General features: G+C 52.8%; 1 protein-coding gene across 10 annotated transcripts; it reads left to right on the top strand.

The window, feature by feature from the left end:
• Nucleotides 1–1150: 1150 nt before the first annotated feature.
• LOC309446403 (acyl-CoA dehydrogenase family member 11-like) lies at nucleotides 1151–18578 on the top strand. 10 transcript variants are annotated; one of them, XM_082066142.1, is made up of 15 exons: nucleotides 1151–1529; nucleotides 4848–5080; nucleotides 5721–5820; nucleotides 6641–6758; nucleotides 7608–7750; nucleotides 7853–8002; nucleotides 8531–8625; nucleotides 8894–8993; nucleotides 10553–10693; nucleotides 11397–11489; nucleotides 11882–11989; nucleotides 16427–16598; nucleotides 17440–17506; nucleotides 17704–17828; nucleotides 18006–18578. In XM_082066142.1, the coding sequence occupies exons 1-15, from the start codon at nucleotides 1248–1250 to the stop codon at nucleotides 18011–18013; spliced, it is 1935 nt and encodes a 644-aa protein (XP_081922268.1). In that variant the 5' UTR covers nucleotides 1151–1247; the 3' UTR covers nucleotides 18014–18578. The 10 variants fall into 10 exon arrangements, with proteins under 10 accessions (XP_081922268.1, XP_081922269.1, XP_081922266.1 ...); XM_082066143.1 differs by having other exon boundaries at nucleotides 7886–8002; nucleotides 17704–18578; XM_082066140.1 differs by having other exon boundaries at nucleotides 17704–18578.
• Nucleotides 18579–20705: the final 2127 nt, after the last annotated feature.

The following is a 20705-nucleotide window of genomic DNA, read 5'->3' as shown; positions in this document are numbered from 1 at the left end:
CCCGCGGCACCCACCGCCCCCTGAGGCGCTGGAGCCCCCAGGCTCGGGGGTCCCTGAGGCGCTGGATCCACCTGGGGGATCCACCGCCTCCTCCGCTGCTCGGGCCGGGCTCTCCGCGTACCGTCGCCGCCAGCCCCGGCTCCGCGGGCTCCCCCTGCCGCCCCGCTCGCCCTCGCCTCGGCGCCGCGGACGGACCCGTCCCGGGGCTGTCCCTGTGAGCCGCGGCCTGTCCGCCCCGCCTCCCGCCCGGCGCTGCGCCGTGCGGCCCGGCTGAGGAGAGGCGGCCGGCGGGAGCCGCTGAATAAAACCCTTTGGCGGCAGCAGTGCCGTCCTGTGAGCGCTGGAACGGCGCCGCGCAGGGCCGGGGCATGTTTCTGCCACCTTCCCCGGGGCCTGCAAGCGGTTCAATGCTGCACCTTGGGAGCTGAAGCAGAACAAAGTGACCCTGGGCAAGAAACAGCAGCTCGGCCATGGCCCGGGCGCTGTGGGGCTATCACACCGCCTTAAAATCGCTTTAAAGTAAAGCGCTGCTTTCATTAGAAGCACATCACCCTAAATCAGGTGCAGGTTTGGAATTACTCAGCCAGGAGACACATTCTCAGAATATTCTGGTACTTCCCTTGGGAAGCATCCCAGCTCAAAGGGATCAGGAAAGGGAGACTAAATATCATCCCAGCTCAAAGGGATCAGGAAAGGGAGACTAAATATCATCCCAGCTCAAAGGCATCAGGGATTCATAAGAGGCAGATTATTTCGCAGCTGCAGTTACAACCCAGGCAGGGAGGATGAATTCTCTATTTCACCTTATTTACAGAATAACCTGCCTGAATGATTTCTTCCTATTTTCCAGCACTTTGTCATTCTTTAGATTAGTAAATGTATTTTTTTCCTTCTCTCTACCCTGTTACCATCCCAGGCAATTCAGGGGGACGCCGGTGGGAACAAGCTCCCCCAGCTCTGGGAATGCCGGTCGGGCTGGTTTGAAGGTTTGGGCTGGCAGGGGAGTGTCTTCTGAGCGCTTGTGTTTTCCCAGGCCATTTTCTGATCTCTGTCCAAAAACCTTCTCCCTAGTTCCGTTGTCAACAAGCTGCTGGAAAGCCCCTCCCCGAGGGAGGGGAGAAGACATAATTGATTTTTCAAGAACAGCTTCACAACATTAAACCAAAAGAGGATTTGTGCCGCTGCCAACCCGGGAAGGGCCTGGAGGTGCGAGCTGCTGTGTGACACGCCGGGGGCTTTGCGGGATCATGTTTCCCCGTCGCTTGCCTTGGTGGGGACCCGGCGCTACCTGCAAGCCCTGGCGGCTGCGGCGCCGCGGGGAGAGGTGCCAGGCGCCCCGAGGAGTCAACACGACCGCCGGGCAGGAGCAACAGGCCCACACGCGGGAGAAACAACCATTAGAAGAGTCGAGAACGTCCCTTGAAAGGAGAGAAACTGAGACTCTCTTCCAAGAGCAGCCTGAGATTGGGAACCAGTATTTGGAAGATTCTTTGCTCCGGAATTACTTGAAAACGCACCTTCCGCCCCAGGTCTGACGTGCATGTTTGTGTTTCTGTGTGTACACGCAATCCCGGCTAGGTCACTGTTTAACGCTAGGAATTGAACATTTATCTCAGCCCTTTTGTGCTTTCGAACGTTTAACTTGGGGGAATTTATCAACATTCTTTGAAATTTCTTGTCTTTGAATCAGTGGAGGGGTGAAAAATACTGCCAGGACAGAAACAGAAATTGCTCAGTGGACTCTGGGAACTGCTCTGGGTGTTGCAACAAGAGGGTTGTTTTGGGATTGTCAATGTGGGTGCTTGTTGTTACCTAGAGTAAGAAATTTCAGAAAAATTGAGAAAACTAAGGTCCCTGCCTGGGGAAGGGGGGGTTTAAGGAAATTCCTTTCTGAGGGAACAGGGCTGTTCTCAGCTGAGCGCTCAAGAGGATGCGAAGGCCCGTTGGGGTTTGCTTGTTCTCAGCACAGGTCATTGGCTTTTCTGTGTTGGTTTTCAGATGGTGAAGGTTCTGCGCAGAATGAGGGGTGCGGAAAGGCGGGGGAGACACTGAGCTGTGCGTCTCTGCTCTGTGAGGTCTGGTCCTACAGGAACTTCTGGGGGGCAGCAGCTCATCTCTCACTGTCCTCTGCTGTCACCCCAAGGACTACAACACATCCCAGCTTTTCAAGGACCGGGTCTCACAGAGTGACCTCTCTCCGTGTTTATTCCACAAGCCATGTAATGATCTGCAAAGCGTGAGCGGAGGGGCAAAACCTGGCTCTCAGTGACACTCTTCCTGCCACTGCTGGGTCACCAAGTCTGTGAGCCCTTGCAGACAGGGGGTAGTAAGTAGTAAGAGCATTGCGAGCTTGCTTTTGGCACAACTGTCCTGAAAGACAAGAATGCCGCTTCTCAAAGCAGCGCTGCGGCCTTCTTGCCAGAAGAGAAGCTGCGGAAAAGGAGCATGTGTTTGTGCAGCCATGAAGATCTTGCTCCTCATCTGCACCTTTGGAAGATGCGTGAGTCAGATGTCCGGAAGAATAAAAGGATCGGTGATGTCTTTCGCCAAGGTTGAGAGCTGCTCTCCGATCCTTCCCCAAAGAGTCAAAGCGGTTGCAAAATCTGCTGGAGAGTCAGCGGTGTCTGTGTTAGGTTTCCGTGCTCGGTCCCAGCGGGGCAGTGTTGCCTTGGCCTGGAAGGAGAGCCCAGCGCTCCCTGCTCCCGCCGCTCTGCCTGTCAACACCGGCCTCTCCAGGAGAGCAGCCGGGGATGGTGCTTTCTGTGTCCGCTGACGCAGACACCGCGCTGGGGGCTGATTCCCGCTGTGCTAATCACCTGTGTTCAGTGCTGGCACAAACATTTTCCTGGAATGGGGCAAAAGACTTGTGTGTTTGAAAGTGATTTCTGGAGAACGCAGCAGAAATCACCCGCTTTTTCTGGGCACTCTGAAGAGGTGTCTGTTGGTCTTTGATCCCCCTGAAAACATGTCCTTTGATATAAAGGATCATCTGTTTGCACTCTTAATGTGCAGTTTGTCCTTGGGACATCAAAGGAGATGAGGTGAAGGAGGCAGATGCTGCTGGGTAGCGGCGTGAACCCTGACCCTGATGGCTCACAGGTGCCCCCTCTACATCCCTGTCTCTGTTTTTTGGAGCGCCCAGGTGTGTTACGTTCAGCAGTCACAAATGTAGGAGCTCTGATTTTGTTCTTTGGAAATAAACCCCTTCACTTGGGTAACACGGTGGTTTATAAGGGTCTTTGTGGTCAGGGCATGAACTCATAGCTGGGTAGTTGGGATTTTTTAGAAAATGTGGACGAGGTGAAGGGACTGTTGTAGTTTGAGTTCACTGCGGTGTGCTGACCAAGAGACCTGTGGTAGACACATATTCTTCTGCCCTCAAGAAACTACCAGGTAAACAGTTGAAAGATTCTTGTGCTTTAGGGATCAACAAAGTCCATGAACCTTGAATTCTTAGGTTAAGCCTCTAAAACAACCTTCAAATTGTTGTTGAGATACAATAAGCTTTGGCGGCGCACACCCGTCCCAGCTGAGCTCCACCACGAGCAAACAGGAGTGCGGTGTGAGCTGTACCGGCTGACAGGGCTCTCACGCATGGTTTTGGCTTGTTTTGTGATTTTTCACACTATTTCCCCATTCACCTGAAGGAAAATGGGCTGGTGTGAGGATGGAGACTTCCAGAGCATGAACCGGAGAGCGCGTGTTGGATCCTCATTACACCTGTTGAACTGCAGAGCCATGAGAGGATCAGTCACACGGGATGTCGTGTAATGAAAAGTCAATACAGGGAGGCAGGGAACGGAAGAAGCGGTGTTTGTATTCCATCAACAGCAAATTACTGCATTTTATAATTGCACCATTTTGGGTGCAGCAAATACAGCATTCATCTCCGTGATTGTTTTATCGAGGAAATGAGCATCTCTTGAGTGGGTAAAGAACAGCAAAAAATATTCCTCTAATGGGAGCCCAGGTGCTTCTGTGACCCTCATTATAGTCTTGGATGTATTTAAGCTAATGACAGCCCAACAGTGCTAGAGGTTGGCACCACCTGGCTCAATTTTAATCATCTGTAAGTCAGGTTATCGGAGTCTAAGGCAACTTCACTGAGCTTTGGCCACAGACAGGGAAGAGGACTTGCAGGAGGCAATTCCTGTCACCTTAAAACAGGTGTCTGAGAGGGCTGGAAGGAATCGCTCCTCTGTGGGGGCCGGTTCCCCCCCATTAGCTACAGACAGACCATCCCGTCCAAGTCTGCCCAGCCTGGCGGAGAGGAGGGCACCGGAATCCTTATCCAGGGCCTTTGGGAAGCTGGATGCAGGGTGGAAATTTGAATCTGGACACCCTGGGTGCCAGGCTGAAGCTCAAATGATTGTGCCATCCCTCCTTTTCTGATCTGATAGGTAAGTGCTGAGCCCAGTGGACGTTTTCCTGTACACATGCAGGCTTTCTGGTTCTGGCAGCTCTTCCCTGGCATTCCTCTCCAGCAGTAAATCACGGCGTGGCTGGGGTTGGAAGGACCCCTGGAGATCGTCTGGTCCAGCCCCCCCTGCTCATGTCCATCTGTGCAATTCTCAGCCCTGATACAAAAGCTCTTCTGTCTTTTGTAAAATTCAGAGGTGCTGCCAAAAGGAACTTAAAAATACTATTTGGAAAAAAAAAGAAGTGACAGCCAAGCACAGCTGTGCCAGCAGAGGCTGAGACAAGCTGTCCTGCCGCGTTCCGGAACGCACGGAAGGGCCAGGTGGCAAGAGACCACCAGCACTGTGGGACAATATGGTCCGTCCTTTGTCTTTCCAGGCTCCTCGCCTTCCAGGGCCATGCTGAAGGCTCTTCTTGTTGCTTCACAGGTCCTGCAGGAGGTGAACCAGGACCTGGAGAGATTTGGAAACCGCCTGCTCACCAAGATCCAGCCTCTGGCGCGGGAATGCGAGTGGAACCCCCCCGTGTTTCGGCCGTACGATGCCTGGGGGCAGCGGGTCGATCACATCATCACCTGCTCAGCCTGGAGGAGGATGAAGGAGATTGCAGCAGAAGAGGGGCTGATTGCCGAGGCCTATGAGAGAAGATATTCCAACTGGAGGTAACTGGGGGAGAATGGGAATGACTTGGGACCTTCCTGGTTATTCTTAACAGGCGTATTCAGCATCTTGTAGGACTGAATTTCATGTTGTATAATGGGTAACAGATGATGCATGGACTAAGCACAGCTACTGCTGTACCGACCAGCAGTGTCTGGCCGCTGTGATGTTCCATGTCAGCGGTGATAAGCTGTGACTAATGGCTTACAGCTGATCATAATGTTCTTTGAAGTCACCTTCCTGATTGTGGGGCCTCGCAGTTCCCTGCACTGCTCCACCTTTACAGGCGTTATCTGTAGCACAGCTGAAGGTCTGTGATTTTACTTGCAGTTTTATCGTATTCCAGCCTCTGGAGACAGACCCATAGTTGTTATTTTTTAAAACTGCGCTCAATGTGCACCAGCTGGCGGGCAGTGCCTTCCACCCAGCCTCGCACTGGCAGCCCTGTGGGACCGAGAAACTGCTGCTTGTCTTCTCTTTTCCTGGCTGAAACAGTTTGTGCCCTCTCAAAAATGAGCGGTCTGATTCTCACCTGGTTTGGCTGTATTTTGTTCCTCTCTCCCTACTCAAGATGTTTTATCCTCCTGCTGTCGAACTGCTGCGCAACCTGTTTTCACTCTGATTTGTTTTTTTTCTTCCTAGCCGAATGTATCAGGCTGTCAAACTGTACCTATTTTCAAGCTCCTCTGGAGGTTTCAACTGTCCGCTGGCCATGACTGATGGGGCAGCCAAAGTCATTGAGGTAGGAGCTCAGTGGTCCCTGGGGGCACAGCCCCGTCCTGGCAGTGAGGGGAGCTGATCCGGCCCTGGGCACGGCCCTTCCCTGCTCTGCAACTCAGCTCCTCCACCCGCTGCCTTTCTCCTTTACTTACAAAGCGAGCTTTTATGTTCACTTACAACACTGTGGACAATAAGGACTTTGAAACCTGCACCACTGCAGGTAGTTAGGAAGGTGTCCTGTATGTTTTTACTAGAAGATATAGTTTGTTTTCCTGTTCCTTGTGTAGAGTGGCAGTTAAATGTATTGGCCCAGACCCATCCTTGATGTAAATTAACCAAGCTAGCAACACTCTCCCTGTCTGACAATTTGCATCTTAGCAACACCCTTTGCACTATGTCACCGGCTATGCAAGGTGCAGAGAAAAGCTACCCCTGGCCATTTTAATTCTATAAAAAGAAAAAACCATAAGGCGGTTACCTCTTTCCTGCAGCTCCATGGTGCTGGTGACATCCAGCACACACGAGCGTATGCCGATATCCTGGCATGCTTGCTGTTTTGAAAGCTCTCTTTCCAGATGTCTAGCGGTGCAGAAACACGAGGGGGTAAGGCTGCTCAGCGCTCCCTTTTGTGTCACGAGTCTGTGCCTCCTGTCTGCACCGTGCTGCAGGAGCCGGGCAGCGGCAGACTCAGCAGTACGTGCAGATGCTGGACACTCAGTGCCCCGCTCGCCTGCTTGCAAACCGTCCCTTCTGAGCCTACAACACACCAGTGTTAGCTACGGCAGCTGTCTGATTTCATCTACTACATTATGATCATCTTAATTTCTTTTCCCTCCCCACAGTCACTAGGTGTTCCTGGATCTCTGAAAAATGCTTTTGACCATCTGACATCCCGAGACCCTAAAAAGTTCTGGACCTCTGGCCAGTGGATGACGGAGCGCAGGGGCGGCTCTGATGTGGGTACGTGTTCCGAGGTGGGAAGCGGCTGCCGCAGCAGCTGCACGTGTTAGCGAGAGCTGAGAAAATGAAGGGTGGGAGTCACTTCCAAAACCGAGTAGCTGGTTTAGGAAACTTCAGCAGACGTCATCCAAGTCCTCTGCATTGCTCTGCTTTTTAACCAGCAAAAGGCCCGGCGTCTGTCCTCTGCATGCCGTACACGCAGGCAGGTGCAGAGCTGTGCTCCTCGCACAGATAACACACGGATATTAAGCTCGGTAATCTGAACCTTGAGCATGACAGTCAGACCCATCCTAGCTGAGACTGAGAAACGTTCCTGGCCTTCAACTTTTATTCCTTGGCTAACAATAGTAATAACATGATGGGCCAGGAAACCTCAGAGCTCCACTGTGGGGACAGAAATGTGGAAGGGGAGTCAGCTGCATCTGCTGAAGTTGCAGTTGGTTTCCTGGTGGAAGAAGCGCAAAGGTCAGCTGTGGAGCGAAAGACACGCGTCACTGCAGGACTCCTGATTCCACAGCACCCTCCGTTCTTGGCAGTGGTAGCTGCTAAAGAAATGGAGGCACTGGATTATACACCGTGGTTCATTCTGCTTACAAAGCGCTGCCATTACCAGCTGTTAGTCTGGAGCGATTGCTGGAAAGGCTCGCAGTTAAACAGTGAATTTCCTTTCTAGTACTTAACTCTGGCTGCATTTCTTACCTAGGGTCAATGAAGGAGATTAGCAGCTAAGCCGTACTCTATCTTGATAGCAAGCGGGGACTTAAAAGAGCTGCTGCTTAAACCATAAAATCAGCATTGATTGATACAGAACGTCCCATAAAGCCAAGATGATCTTGCCCTTTCACGCAGCTAACGGCACCGAGACAGTGGCCAGAAAGGAGCCAGATGGCACATACCGTCTCTATGGTTTTAAATGGTTTACATCAGCTGCTGACTCTGACATGGCATTAACCTTGGCCAGGGTAGTGGATGCGGAAGGACGTGTAAAACAGGTCAGTTTGACAAGGGAACCAGGCGAAAGAGCAGGGGCATTCCTTTACTTCTAAGTTTCATTGTCATGAAATTCTCTTTCCACGCCTTTTTAATGGCCACAGGGTTCCAGCGGCCTGTCCCTGTTCTTCCTGAAGGTCCGAGATGAGGAGGGGAAGCTGAACAACATCCAAGTGCAAAGGCTGAAAGACAAGTTGGGCACACGGCAGATGGCAACAGGGGAGCTGTGGCTCAATGGGGCTGAAGCACAGCTCGTACGTAAGGCTTCACTGTTGGCTTGGGAATGGGACGGTTTGGCACAGTGCACCAAGCTCGGGGGTTTTGGCAGCAATGTCAACTTGAAGAAATTCTTCTCTTCCACCCCTGTGGCTGCCTGTTTGCTCTGCAGAACCCTTCACCAGGGGGCTGCAAGGGGGACAGAGCTGAGAAGAGCTCAGGAAAAGACAGAAGGAAAAAAGAAAAGTCAGTTTAGGCTGGTCCTTTCCCTGATCCAGCTGCACTGACCCAGCTGAGGGACAGTTCTGTGTGGCGTGCGGGTAGGAACAAGCAGCAGGGACCAGAACCGATCATGCTGAAATGGACTCCAAAGCCACCTCTCTGGTTGTGCCACAGACTTGGCTGAGCCAGCCCTATTTTAGAGTAAGCCGAGCTTTGTGGTGCCTGAGGACGGAGTGAACAGCCTGTGTCAATCTGCCTGGTGACACAGCTTTCACTTAGATACGCGCCGGCGTCCGAGACTGTGCAAAAGGTTTCCGTCAGCTGTTGTTCCTTGATGCTTTCAGATCTCTGCAGAAGGTCGTGGAGTGGCCTCCATCTCCAACATGCTGAACATAACACGAATCCACAATGTCATTGGCGCTGTAGCTTCCATGAGAAGGTGAAGGCCACGTGGTCCCCCCAGAGCTGAAGGAGCAGCTTCCTGGGACAGGGGGCTTTGCGGTGCTCAGCACTGCAGCCCATCAGTCCTGACGCCTTTGCAGGCACCGGGCTGGAACCCAGCGGTGCTGGAGAAGGTTGACCTGTGGGTGGGTGATCTGGGCGGCTGTGCTGCAGCCGGGCTGGGTTCTGCCAGCGGGGCTGGAAGGGAAAGCTCAGAAGCGGAAGGTTGCTGGTCTAACTCCTTTCCCTGGCTGTATTCTCTCCAGGATGATCAATCTGAGCAGGGAGTATGCCCGTCGGCGAGTTGCCTTTGGGAAGCTCCTCAAGGACCATCCGCTCCACGTGCAGACGATGGCCCGGATGGAGGTGAGGCTGCGGGAGCTCAATCTGTTGGCGAGGGAAGAGGGCAGAGATCCTCTGCTGCTGATGCGCGCAGCCAGATGGAGAAGGCTGTTCCTGCTACACTGAGATGTGTGCAGCGGGGGAATTGCCGTATTCTCTTGGGGTTTGATCTGGTGATAGATCCAGCTTCTCCACTGGACTTCAGGTTATCCTGGGAGCTATTCTGAGGGGAGCACCAAGGTTCATGTGTGCACCTACTATGATATGCCATGAATTTGGTCTTAGCATCAGAGTCCAAGCATGACACTACAGGCTCCTAAACTGTCACAGGCTCTTGTCTAAAACCAATACCGACTCATCCAGCTTCCCTGGCAGCCCAGGCACCAGGGGATGGGCTGGTCCCACTGTTCCCAGGGGGCCTGAAGAATTCCTGAGGAGTCACCATACACTTTAGCGTCTGAGACAAGTTTGTCTTCACCGTGTTCTGCACAGTGCTCATCACCACACGACACCGAGCTTGGGTACAGGCTCCAGATGTGAATGTCATGAACAGTGAGAGAGAGAGAGCAGCAAAAATTGGCACTCTGGCTTTGGGAGGAATTCCACATGTGAGCTGTCGCTCACTGCAAAATGTCTCACAGCTTTGCCTCGACGCTGAGCTCTGGCAGCTCACTGAATTCACAGGACGTAGGGGCTTCCCACCCCTGCTGAAACTTCAAAAAGCCGACACACAGTTCTCCTCTTACCCATCCACCATTCTTTTCTTAAGCGGTGTCACACCAGTGCTCGCCTTTGGGCTGCAATAAGTTCATGCAAGCTTTTAAAGCACTATTTAAAAATCCTCTTGAGAGGTGGGGGAGAGGGAAAGTGGTCAGCATTTGTCAAACATAATTTAAAACTCCGGCATCTCTCAGCCTATGGCCAGAACTCCACCTCTGAAAGAAAGGCCAGATCTTCTCTTTTCCTACAGAGCTCCATGTCCCAGTGCTTCCCAAGTCGCAGCCTGGCAGGAAGCACACTGCCCAGCAAGAGATCGGTCAGGGACCTTGCAGGTCCTGGTGCTCAGAGGTTGGCCATCAGATGCGCGTTCTCCTGTCCTTGCAAAGGTTGTGGATTTGTGACCTGGATGCCCAGGGCAGTGCTGGAGTCACCATCCCTGGAGGGTTGGACAGACGGAGATGAGGTTCTCAGGACATGGGGCAGTGCCGGGGTGGGGGAACAGTTGATGATGATTTTGAGGGGCTTTTCCAATGAAAATCGTTCCGTGATTCTACGCCTGATGGGAGCTTTGCTGAGGCTCCGTGTAGGCCTGAATGAAATGGCCTTGTCCCTTTCCCTGCACGAGACTGCAGTGTCCAGGAGTGGCAGCTCTAGACTACCCTTGATATTTCATACTTGTTCCTTGGCTGTCAGTGCTCTTTGTCTATGAAGCTGTGAGTCTGTACGGTCAGGGCTGGCGTGTGCCCAGCTCCGAGTACAGCACATCCCTTTGGGATTGTCTCCTGACCCCTCAGCAGACCAGGCTGGAATTGGCCCAAGTCAAAGATCTTTGTCAGTGAAGCTCCTCATGTCCCTGCTTGCAGGTGCAGACGCGAGGGGCTTTTCTTCTGCTTATGGAGATTGTTCGGCTGCTTGGACTTGTAGAAACCAACATGGCAAGTGAGGAAGACCAGCTTCTCCTGAGGCTGCTCGTACCGGTCGCCAAACTATACACTGGGAAGCAGGTACGGAACAAAAGCAGTTTGATGAGCTGGGAGTGGGGCTGTGTGGCACATGAGCAACTGCAGAGCTGGAAAGAGGAGAGATGAATACAGCCAGTGGCAGTGACAGCAGGGGACACCAGTGCTCTGCCCCAAGGCTGGAGTCTGTGGGTAGAAGACTTGTCTCTGTGCTCTGGAGGGACCCGGCACAGCAGCCGGCAGATGGAACACACAGCGAGTGCTCTGTGAGGTGCTCCCTGTGCGCAGAGGAACGTGGCTGAGCTGGCCCGAGCCCCAGGTGGGACACTGAGCCATGGGAATATATTTCCCATAATTATGAATAAATAGAAGGTTGTTAATAGCTTAGCATTAGCCTTAACTTAGTTTTCTCCCTCTTCTGATTGTCCTCAGTTTAAATACACAGCAGCTTACACACCATAGGCAAGTCGAAGGTAAAGACTCTCCTGGACTAGAGCCACTTACTGCCAGGTACCAGGCAAACCACAGGTTCATCCTCACCTGGAGAGGATTGTGTCGAGACGGTCCCTCCCTGGATCTTCTCCCAAGGTCTGAGTGCTCCTGCAGGTCCTCTCTCTGTGTTATTCAGTCCCTGGGCTGCTCCTCCTGCACATAATGAGCAACTTGCCTCTGCTGTGCGACATGAGAGGTTTCTGGCCGCCCTTCCCTTTGTGCGATGCGGATCACGTCAGCTCTCCGTGTGTTGCAGGCTTCTGCTGTTGTTATTGAGGCAATGGAGAGCTTTGGAGGACAAGGTTACATGGAGGACACAGGCTTGCCAGTCATCATCCGTGATACCCTGGTAAGAAAGCAGCAGGAGAAGCAGAACAAGCTCCTGTGTGTCACCCCGTCCCCTGCACAGTGCTCGGTGGTTGTGTGCTAAAGTCGTGCACAAAGGAAAACGCCGTCCTGCCCGGACTGGCTCCTGCGTGGCAGCAGTTCCCCAGTTCGCGTCCTGCTGAGCCCAGGCGGCACCAGGGATTTGTTGTGGTGCCGGGCTTGTTTCTGAGCTCAGTAACAGAGCTGGGCCCTGGATCTCCTCACCGCTGCTCCTTGTCGCTTGTGGCGAGGAAGGAAATCTCTGGAGATTTCCTCGGTATCCCGTAGCGCTGTGCCATGTCAGTGTTTCCTCACGTTCTTCTTTCCTTATCACAGTCGCTCCAAAAGGCTCCTTCCTGCTCTTCCGCCCCACAGGTGCTGTCCATATGGGAGGGAACAACCAATGTCCTGTCACTGGACGTGCTGCGGTCCCTCACCAAGAGTCGGGGCCGGGCGCTGGCCGCGTTCCGCTCCGCGGTGCAGGTGAGCCCGCAGCAGGAGCGCCCGGCAGCACGACCTGCCCGCCGCGCAGGCTCTGCTGCGGGGTTTATGCCCTGGGACTGGGAGGGAATACTGGATTGAAAGCTTTAGACGAGTGTTCAGAAGGGGTCTCATAATTCTGCTTTTGAAATAGCACTTAGAAAAGCAGAACTCAAGTTCATTTAGGGACCCTTGCGTGCTGCGAAAAACACAGATACTTTCATCTCACAGTGAAGGGGTTTGTGTTGTCAGGGTTCCTCATGACAGCTACCAATATAAGTATATTTTTAATGTTAAAGAGTGACCTTCCTGAATCTAAATAATTTTCTTAACTGGAAAACCACCACAAGACTGAATATTAAATCTTCACTAGGGTATTATGACTTCCTATTTTTATTCCCACTGAAAAGATGGAAAGAACCAAAGGAATTCCATTGCTGCCTCTTTAGATACACTGTTCTGCGGCCTTACCCACAGGCAGCTCTTCTAAAGGTGCTCACAGAGAGTTCCACACAGCTCAGAATTTCATGAAGGTAAACGAGCATCAGCTGGTTTGATATGGCCTGTGAAGGGACACAGGAACCAGCCTGCAGGGCAGGGTCGGCGTGTCGGAGCATATTCTCTCAGGGATTAGGTTATTAATCCAGATCACACTTGTGTAGATACAGTGAGGGAATCCCGGGAACCTGCAGTGCTGGTTTGACTCGGCGTAGCTTTCGCTTTCTCATCCAGACCCCACGAGAAGGGAAATGTCTGGGTCACTGCACAGACACATCCAAGAGTCCGAGTAATTGTCACCAGTGGCTGCGCTTGGCAACTTGTGTTGCCTTTGAACCCCCACTCAGCTGCATTCTGCCCAGAGTCCCCTCTGATCTCTGCAGACGCGTGTCTGCTTCCCATCACCTCCTACAGCTTCGGAGGAAGGAGAAACACCTTAAACAATTTGACTGCCAAACAAGAAAGCCCAACCTGCTCATGCAGGACTGAGCACACCTGCTAATTAAAAAGCAACTGGTCCAGCTGCTGCTGAAAAGCGGTTCAGTCTGATGCTGCAGGTAATGGAGTGGAGGAGAAGAGTGGGTGGCAGGCTCCAAAAACGACTTGGACAGAAGCCAGCCTCCACAAGCTCACAATTAACACTAATTTAAACAACTGCCCCCCAAAGGTGCCACCCTGCAGTCGTTGAGCACCTCGCTGGTGCAGCCAAGGGGCCCCTTTAGCTTCTGAACGACTGGATAATTGGAGCAGCATTAAATAACACAGCAACGTGATTCAGAGCAGGTACCTGCACAGCAGTACCACCACGGTTTGAGATTTATTAATTAGCAAGCTCATCATTGCTCTTGCGCTCCCCCAAATCACGCTGTCTGTGAGACCGGGAGGTGAACAAGCGAGCACTGACTTTAAAGTAAGTGTTTTATGTAAACTCCAGCGCGTGCCATTGCGTTTGCTGTCCCTGTGGCGCCGAGGGTGCCGCTGTGCCCGTGGGGAGCAGCGGGGGCACCGGCTCTGCTGCCCCCATCACACTTGGCAAATTGAACCTGGAGGTGTCAGGAGCTTCTCCCGTTGGGCGCGGGCCGGCGCTGGGAAGGCAGACGGGAGGTTTTCCCGCAGTGCCTCTGCGGCACCGGGCTGGAACGCGCCGGGTTTCTGCACTAGAATCAAGTGATAAACCATCTCGCTTCTTGAGCTCCAGGTGTCCAAATGCTTTTGGTCGCTGGGAGTCTGCCACATTTCAAACATCTTTCCCATCTAGCGAGGAGGTAATTTATCCCGTCATAAAGGGCTTTTTACTGCTCCAGCCCATTTCCCTTTTATTGATGTGCACGAAACGCGTACAATTGATTTTAGGTTTGTCCATCGCGGTTCTCCTTGGGCAGGGTTTGTGCCCGGTGCTGGGCTTTTCGGAGAGAGCCGCAGCGGCGCTTTGTCAGCACCGCATAGCGCTTTGTCCTCTGCAGCTCGTACCTCAGGCAGGTCCCCCCACCCCACTGCTTTTGTCCCATGTCCGTCGCCCCTCCCACTGGTGGGACACCCAGCGCTGATGGCGCTGTGATCCAGGAGCAGGAACCCAGCGCCGTAATTATCCTCAGGAAGAGGGAAATAGGGAGAACTTGCTCATCTTTGTGCAACGTGATGATGAGCAGCTGAATTTTTCAGGTTCTTGGTCCAGAGGCAGGTTTGTTCTATCACAACATCATAGATTCTAAACCACTTTGTGTTAATAATCAGTCTGCAGAGCGGCAGGAGAACATGCGGCGAGAAGAGCAAGCGGGAGGGAGCCCTGGAATCCAGCCCAGCCCTGCGGGGAGCTCAGCCTGAGGCTGCGCCGGGACCGTCGCTTCATGTTATACTAAACTTTTATTAGCTGGAATTTGGAGCCAGAGCACTGGGTGTACTTTAGAATTCAATTACAGTCTGAAGAGTGACTCTAAAATAGCACCGGGGAATTATTTGATTATTGCATTCTAGTCACTTTAGATTAAATTTGGTTCATCCCAGTACGGCTGTGCTCCTGAACGCCCGTCCTGCAGAGCTCGGAATCGACCGTCTCTTGCATCAATAAGGGCTGAAACTCCAACTGTAAATCAGATGTACAATCTAAGACACAGGATAGTGTTTTCAGGTCCTTTTCAGACCATAACCACAATTTTAACACAGCAGGAGATAAATCGAGGTTATTAAAGTGTAACTGAGGATTTACGTGATGCATTAATATGAGAGTTGTGCTTCTAGGCCTGTTTTGGATGTTTGCCCTGTTGCTGCATTTTTAAATACTCATTATTATTCTTGAAGTCAAAACCATTCTGATAGCTTGGTAGCTTGAGAGAGCAAACAAACAAGCAGCATCTTAAAATTCCTCAGTAAAAAAATGAAGGAATCAGAAATACAGAAGCTCTAAAGGTCTTTTGGTGATCTCGGAAAATACTTGTACAGCCGGCACGGTGATGCCGTGTGCGTGTCCGTCCCCTTGGCTGCACCCACAGGAATGCATGGGGAGAAACCAGGAGCTGCTTCTGCCTGGAGCGTCGTCCTGGAGCATCATCCCTGAGCATCATCCCTGAGCATCATCCCTGGAGCATCATCCCTGAGCATCATCCCTGAGCATCATCCCTGGAGCATCATCCCAGAGCATCATCCCTGGAGCATCATCCCTGGAGCATCATCCCTGAGCATCATCCCTGGAGCATCATCCCTGAGCATCATCCCTGAGCATCATCCCTGAGCATCATCCCTGGAGCATCATCCCTGAGCATCCTCCCTGGAGCATCATCCCCGGAGCATCATCCCTGGAGCATCATCCCTGGAGCATCATCCGTGAGCATCATCCATGAGCATCATCCGTGAGCATCGTCCTGGAGCATCATCCCTGAGCATCGTCCTGGAACATCATCCCTGGAGCATCATCCCTGGAGCATCATCCCCGGAGCAGCCGGGAACATGTTTGTGCCTTCAGGGGGTTTGACCCATGTTAGCAACGAGCTTCCAGCTACTTGTAAAGCATGTGATTAGCATTCCATGGGCTTCGAGGGTTCTCTGGACTTTATCTTGGCGCCAGACCCACTTGAATGACGATGTTTTTGTATTCGTATAGCATAAGCTGTGAGTATTTATGAACTGCCTTGCCTTAAGCACAGAACGGCATCCTTTGAGGCTCGTGTTTTACTTGCATTAATAGTCAGCGAGCACGGGGCGATGGGGAGGCAGAAGGGGTCGTGCACAGACGTGCTGCAGGAAACCAAACTGTGCAGATCAGCTGTGTTTTCACGTACCAGCAGGAGGAACCGCGTGCTCACTCGAGCCCCGAAAGCTTCAGAAACATAACAAATCGGTTCTGCGCAGCAGATACTTACAGGCTTTAACTTCATAAATAACCTGCAGATGAGATTAATTAACAGAAAGCACCTCCTGCCTCCTGCTACGCTGCTTAAATATGGAATGGTGCCGTGTTTTGCTTCTGTCCAAGGTAATCCTTCAGTTCACACACAGGTTTGAATGTTGCAAGAGACACTCTGGTCCTGGGGCCTTTCCCGCTGACACGACTTGCAGAAGAAATCTCCTTTGAGTCTGTTTTCCTGCCTGGACGCTGCTCTAGCATCCCTGTGGAAGTTAAAATATAAAACCATGGAGGTCAAGTAATTAGAACCGGATACAGATGTGCAATTAGAAGTGGGGATGTGGTCTGGTCCCCACCTGCAGCACAAGCAGCACAAGCAGCACAAGCAGCAATGCGCTGGGTCCGGCTCGCGGGAATCCTCCATCCTCGAGACAAGGCTGCGAGTTCCCTTTTGGCAACGTCCCCTTTCCTGCTCCAGCCGCGCAAGTCACAGCCGCCTGGGTTTAGACTTTTTGCTGGTGATTGCTGGGTGTGCTCAGCCCTGTTTCCTTGTGGAAGGCAAATATGCTGTAATTTTTTTCCTGTGATTGTTTTCTTTGCAGAAAAAACTGGAGCTGGCTGCGAGTGCCGCGGAACTGGGACCCGCCGTGAAGCAGATGCACGATGCCATCGGCCGGCTGGCGCAGTTCATGCAGGGAGCTGGTTCCAAGGGGACGGTGACCATGGAGCTGGCGGCAAGAGACTTCTCCTACAGCCTGGCCAGGATCTACGCAGGTACGGGGAAAGACACAAACGATGGATTTCAGACTGGGAATCGTAGAATCATTGATGGGAAGAGACCCTCAGGATCATGGACTCCAACCATAACCCAGCCCTGGCACTGCCCCATGTCCTGAGAACCTCATGTCCGTCTGTCCAACCCTCCAGGGATGGTGACTCCAGCACTGCCCTGGGCAGCCTGTTCCAATGTCCCACAGCCCTTTGGGGAAGAAATTGTTCCCAGATCCAACCTCAACCTCCCCTGGCGCAACTTGAGGCCGTTTCCTCTGCTCCTGGTGCTTGTTCCTGGGGAGCAGAGCCCGACCCCCCTGGCTCCAAGCTCCTTTCAGGCAGTTCAGAGATCAGAAGATCTCCCCTCAGCTCCTGTTCTCCAGCTGAACCCCCAGGTCCCTCAGCCGCTCCCATCACACTTGTGCTCCAGCCCCTTCCCCAGCTCTGTTCCCTTCTCTCAACTCTCTCTAGTGCCTCAATGTCCTTCTTACAATGAGGGACCCAAAACTGACTGCAGTATTCAAGGTTTGGCCTCACCAGGGCTGAGTACAGTGGCACAATCACTTCTCTAGTCCTGCTGGCCACACCAGTGTTGGTACCAGCCAGGATGCTGGTGGCCTCTTGGCCACCTGGGAACACACTGGCTCATGTTCAGCCACTGTCACCAACACCCCCAGGTCCTTTTCCTTCCCACCCTTCGGCTAAAGATGGAATTTTAAAGCAAGTGCAGCCCCCACCTTCCCTCAGCTGGCGAGTGGCCACCAGGATCCACCACCCACTTTTCAGGAGCCTTTGCTGTTCTGGCTGGAGCCCGGGAATGCTGACATCTCCTCCTCTTCCCCAGGAGCTCTTCTAACCGAACACGCGGCTCGGCCCGGTGCTGCCTCCACAGACATCTCGGCTGCTCGGCGGTAAGAACAACCCTCCTCCTGCCCGAACCGATTTCAGTCATTTCTTGTGTTTCTTGTGCCGTGCAGCAGCTTTGCTCTGCCATGGCGAGACCCAAGCTCCATGCCATCCCAGGTGGTGACAAACCACATCCTTTGCGCTGCCCCAGCTGAAAGCAGCTCTGCGGGGCTGTGCCGAACCCTCCGCACCCTCCGTTCAGGTGGTGCAGCCGGGAGCTGTGCCCGGTGGCCGCGGAGCTGCGCAGCGGGAGCTACGAGGACGGGGCGGCGCTGGCGGACAGCGCGCTGGTGTTCGGGGACCCGGACCCGCCGCATGGAGGAGAAGGTGGGTCGCAAGCCTAAAAAGTCCTCACACAGCCGCGTATTCCAGACGTGGCATGGACACTGCAGCAGGGCCAGACCCCGTCCTGCTGGAGTTCCCCCTCCTCCCGGCTGAACTCTGCTACTTGTGCCCCCTGTGATCTCCAAACTCACTGGGGGTGCACTTGATCCCCTGACCCAGGTCATTGATAAAGAGATTAAACAGAACTGGCCCCAGTACTGAGCCCTGGGGACACCACTCGTGACCGGCCAACGACTGGACGTGGCTCCTTTCACCACAACTCTTTGGGCCTGGCTGGCCAGCCCGTTCTTTACCCATCGCAGATACACCATCCAGCCCAGCCTGAGATGCTGAAATGTCCCCACCACGTTTTAGGCCAAGACTAAGTGCTCAAAGGCAGAGAACGACTTCAAGAAGCAGCTCTTCAAGTGCCATGTGCTGTTCTTTTGAAAGAAAAAACTAACCAAAAATCAATCTGGTTTGAAGTTAATTAAATGGCAATGGCAAATGGTTTGAAGTTAATTAAATACAGAAGAACACGGTTTTCCCTGTTCACCCTCTCGCTTTCCAAGCAGGGGAGGCAGGGGCACGGCTTCGTCTGGCTCATGCTTTTGGTTTTCCCTTTTACATTCTTCCTTGTCTCAAACAAGCTCAAGCTCTCAAACAAGGAGGAGGTGATTTTAACGACATCAAAACTGTGCAAGTTTGGACTAAAATTAAAAAAGAATATTTTTCTTAATTTCTAATAAGAAAGCTTTTTGTATTCTCTGTGTCCTCCCTACCTGTGTCCTAATGATGCTGCACTTCATGTCAACATCAATTCTGGCATCAGTTTTAGACTGAAATCCAGCAATCCTCCCCCAAAGCAAATGCCTGAATAGTCATTAAAAAGCTGCTAATAACAGAAGTAAAACAATCACAGACTTCCCTCGAGTCGCACAAGCACCGTTTGCCCAGACCTGACCAAAGGGTTTGATCGGTTCCCCCATCCCTGATGTGCAGTTCAGTGGATAAATAACATTTGGGCTTGGAAAATCTCGCACATCACTGTGTGTGTTTGGTGTCAAAGGCCTTACAGGCGGCAAAACACCCAAACCTGCTGTGCTGTGTAAAAATCAGGATGTGGCTCCAACCTCAGCGATGGCAGCAAAGTCCGTCAATGTGGTTTTTAAATACTGGAATGAGTTTTTGCTAATATATGAACTCTAATTTGCCTAAAAACACACCCTGCGAACTGGGAGTCCTGCAGATGCACTGACACAGAAAACACAAGGGACTGTACAATTGTCACCGTGTAGGAAAATGACACATTTGTTAAGCCCTAAATATTCAGTCTGAGGCTACAGCAAATAAATGCTGTTACAAACAGGTCAGCACGAGGGTCGAACGCCTTACGCTGCTGCTAAACCGCTCTCTGCTCCGACTGGTACGCGTGTTTTAAAGCATTTAATGTTCTTGAAGTAATTATGCAAGGTAATAACGTACCTATGGGCAATCAGTTTAAAAATGTATTTGTTAAATAGGAAGATAAAACTTCAGCAGCATTTTAAAAAGTTGAAAGTCTGAAGAATATGGAAAACTTGAATCCCGAAATGCAGCGATCTGAGCTCCGATGTCAGAGGGGAAAACGGGATGGGAACCGGTGATTCCTCTGCTCAGGAACCGGCCCGGCTGTGTTACAGACAGACAGACAGACAGACAGACAGACAGACACTGTACGGACGTGGCTGTGTTGAAAGGTCACGTTTCTCTTCCTGCTCTAGTGCTGGCGGATCCTCTCCAGCAGAAACCGGCGCTGAGCTGTGACCAAAGCCCCACGTGGCGAGCGGCCCTGGGGGGTCGCGGGTCTGTCCCTGGGGAAACCCCCCAGGATGGAGCTGTGAGCACAGGCTGCGCCTCCCACCCTCCTCACAACCCAGAAAAGAGCCGCGGTTGCTGCTTTTGCTTTTGAACCCAGCCGGGTAACTCCACGGGACTCGGGAGCCGGTTCGAGATGCGGCGATGGGATCCACCCGGGGAGGACGGTGTGGAACCTGCTCCGGACCCTGCGCCTGAGCACAGGGCAGAGAACCCGCAGTCCTGAGTGTTTCCTCCACCACAGCCCAGTAAACACCAGCTTTAGCTGACTCTGGACCCAGTATTCTCAAAACCTTGTGCTGAGTAATTCAGGATCTACTGGAGGGACAACTACAGAATAACCATGCGGTGCCTGCACGGCCCCATCTGTTACGGGCTCTGAGTCTGCTCAGCTCTCCTGCTCGTGCCCACTGCCCTTTGCAGCCTCCCAGCGGCTCCAAACCTCCCCCAGCACAGGCTCCGTCGCACTGACAGCGCTTGGAGCAGCACAGCTGTTCCCCCTCCTGCCCCTTCCCCACCAAATAACGAGCTGTGGGTTGGGTTCACATCCCTCGTGCTGCCGGCCCAACACCCCAGCCCTGTTGTTAAGCTGTGCTCAGTTCACTGCTGCGGGATCAGCTGGACAGCTCCTGTGCCACTGGCCGGGAGAGGCTGCGCTGGGTCTGTCCCACCTGGGGAGCACGAGCCCTCGCTTCTCAAGGATTCTTGTTCCGTAGCCACTAAAACCATTTCATGGAGTCCCAGAATGTCAGGGGTTGAAGGGCCCTGGAAAGCTCATCCAGTGCAATCCCCCCATGGAGCAGGAACACCCAGATGAGGTTACACAGGAAGGTGTCCAGGGGTTGGAATGTCTGCACAGAAGGAGACTCCACAACCTCCCTGGGCAGCCTGGGCCAGGCTCTGCCACCCTCACCCCCAACAAGTTTCTCCTCATATTCAAGTGGAACCTCCTGTGTTCCAGTTTGCACCCATTGCCCCTTGTCCTGTCACTGGCTGTCACCAGAAGAGCCTGGCTCCATCCTC

This window comes from Streptopelia decaocto, assembly GCF_964273445.1.
Source record: "Streptopelia decaocto genome assembly, chromosome: 15".
NCBI classification, from domain to species: Eukaryota; Metazoa; Chordata; class Aves; order Columbiformes; family Columbidae; genus Streptopelia; species Streptopelia decaocto.
The sequence above is the reverse complement of the archived record's forward strand: the minus strand, read 5'-3'. Positions and strand labels throughout refer to the sequence as shown.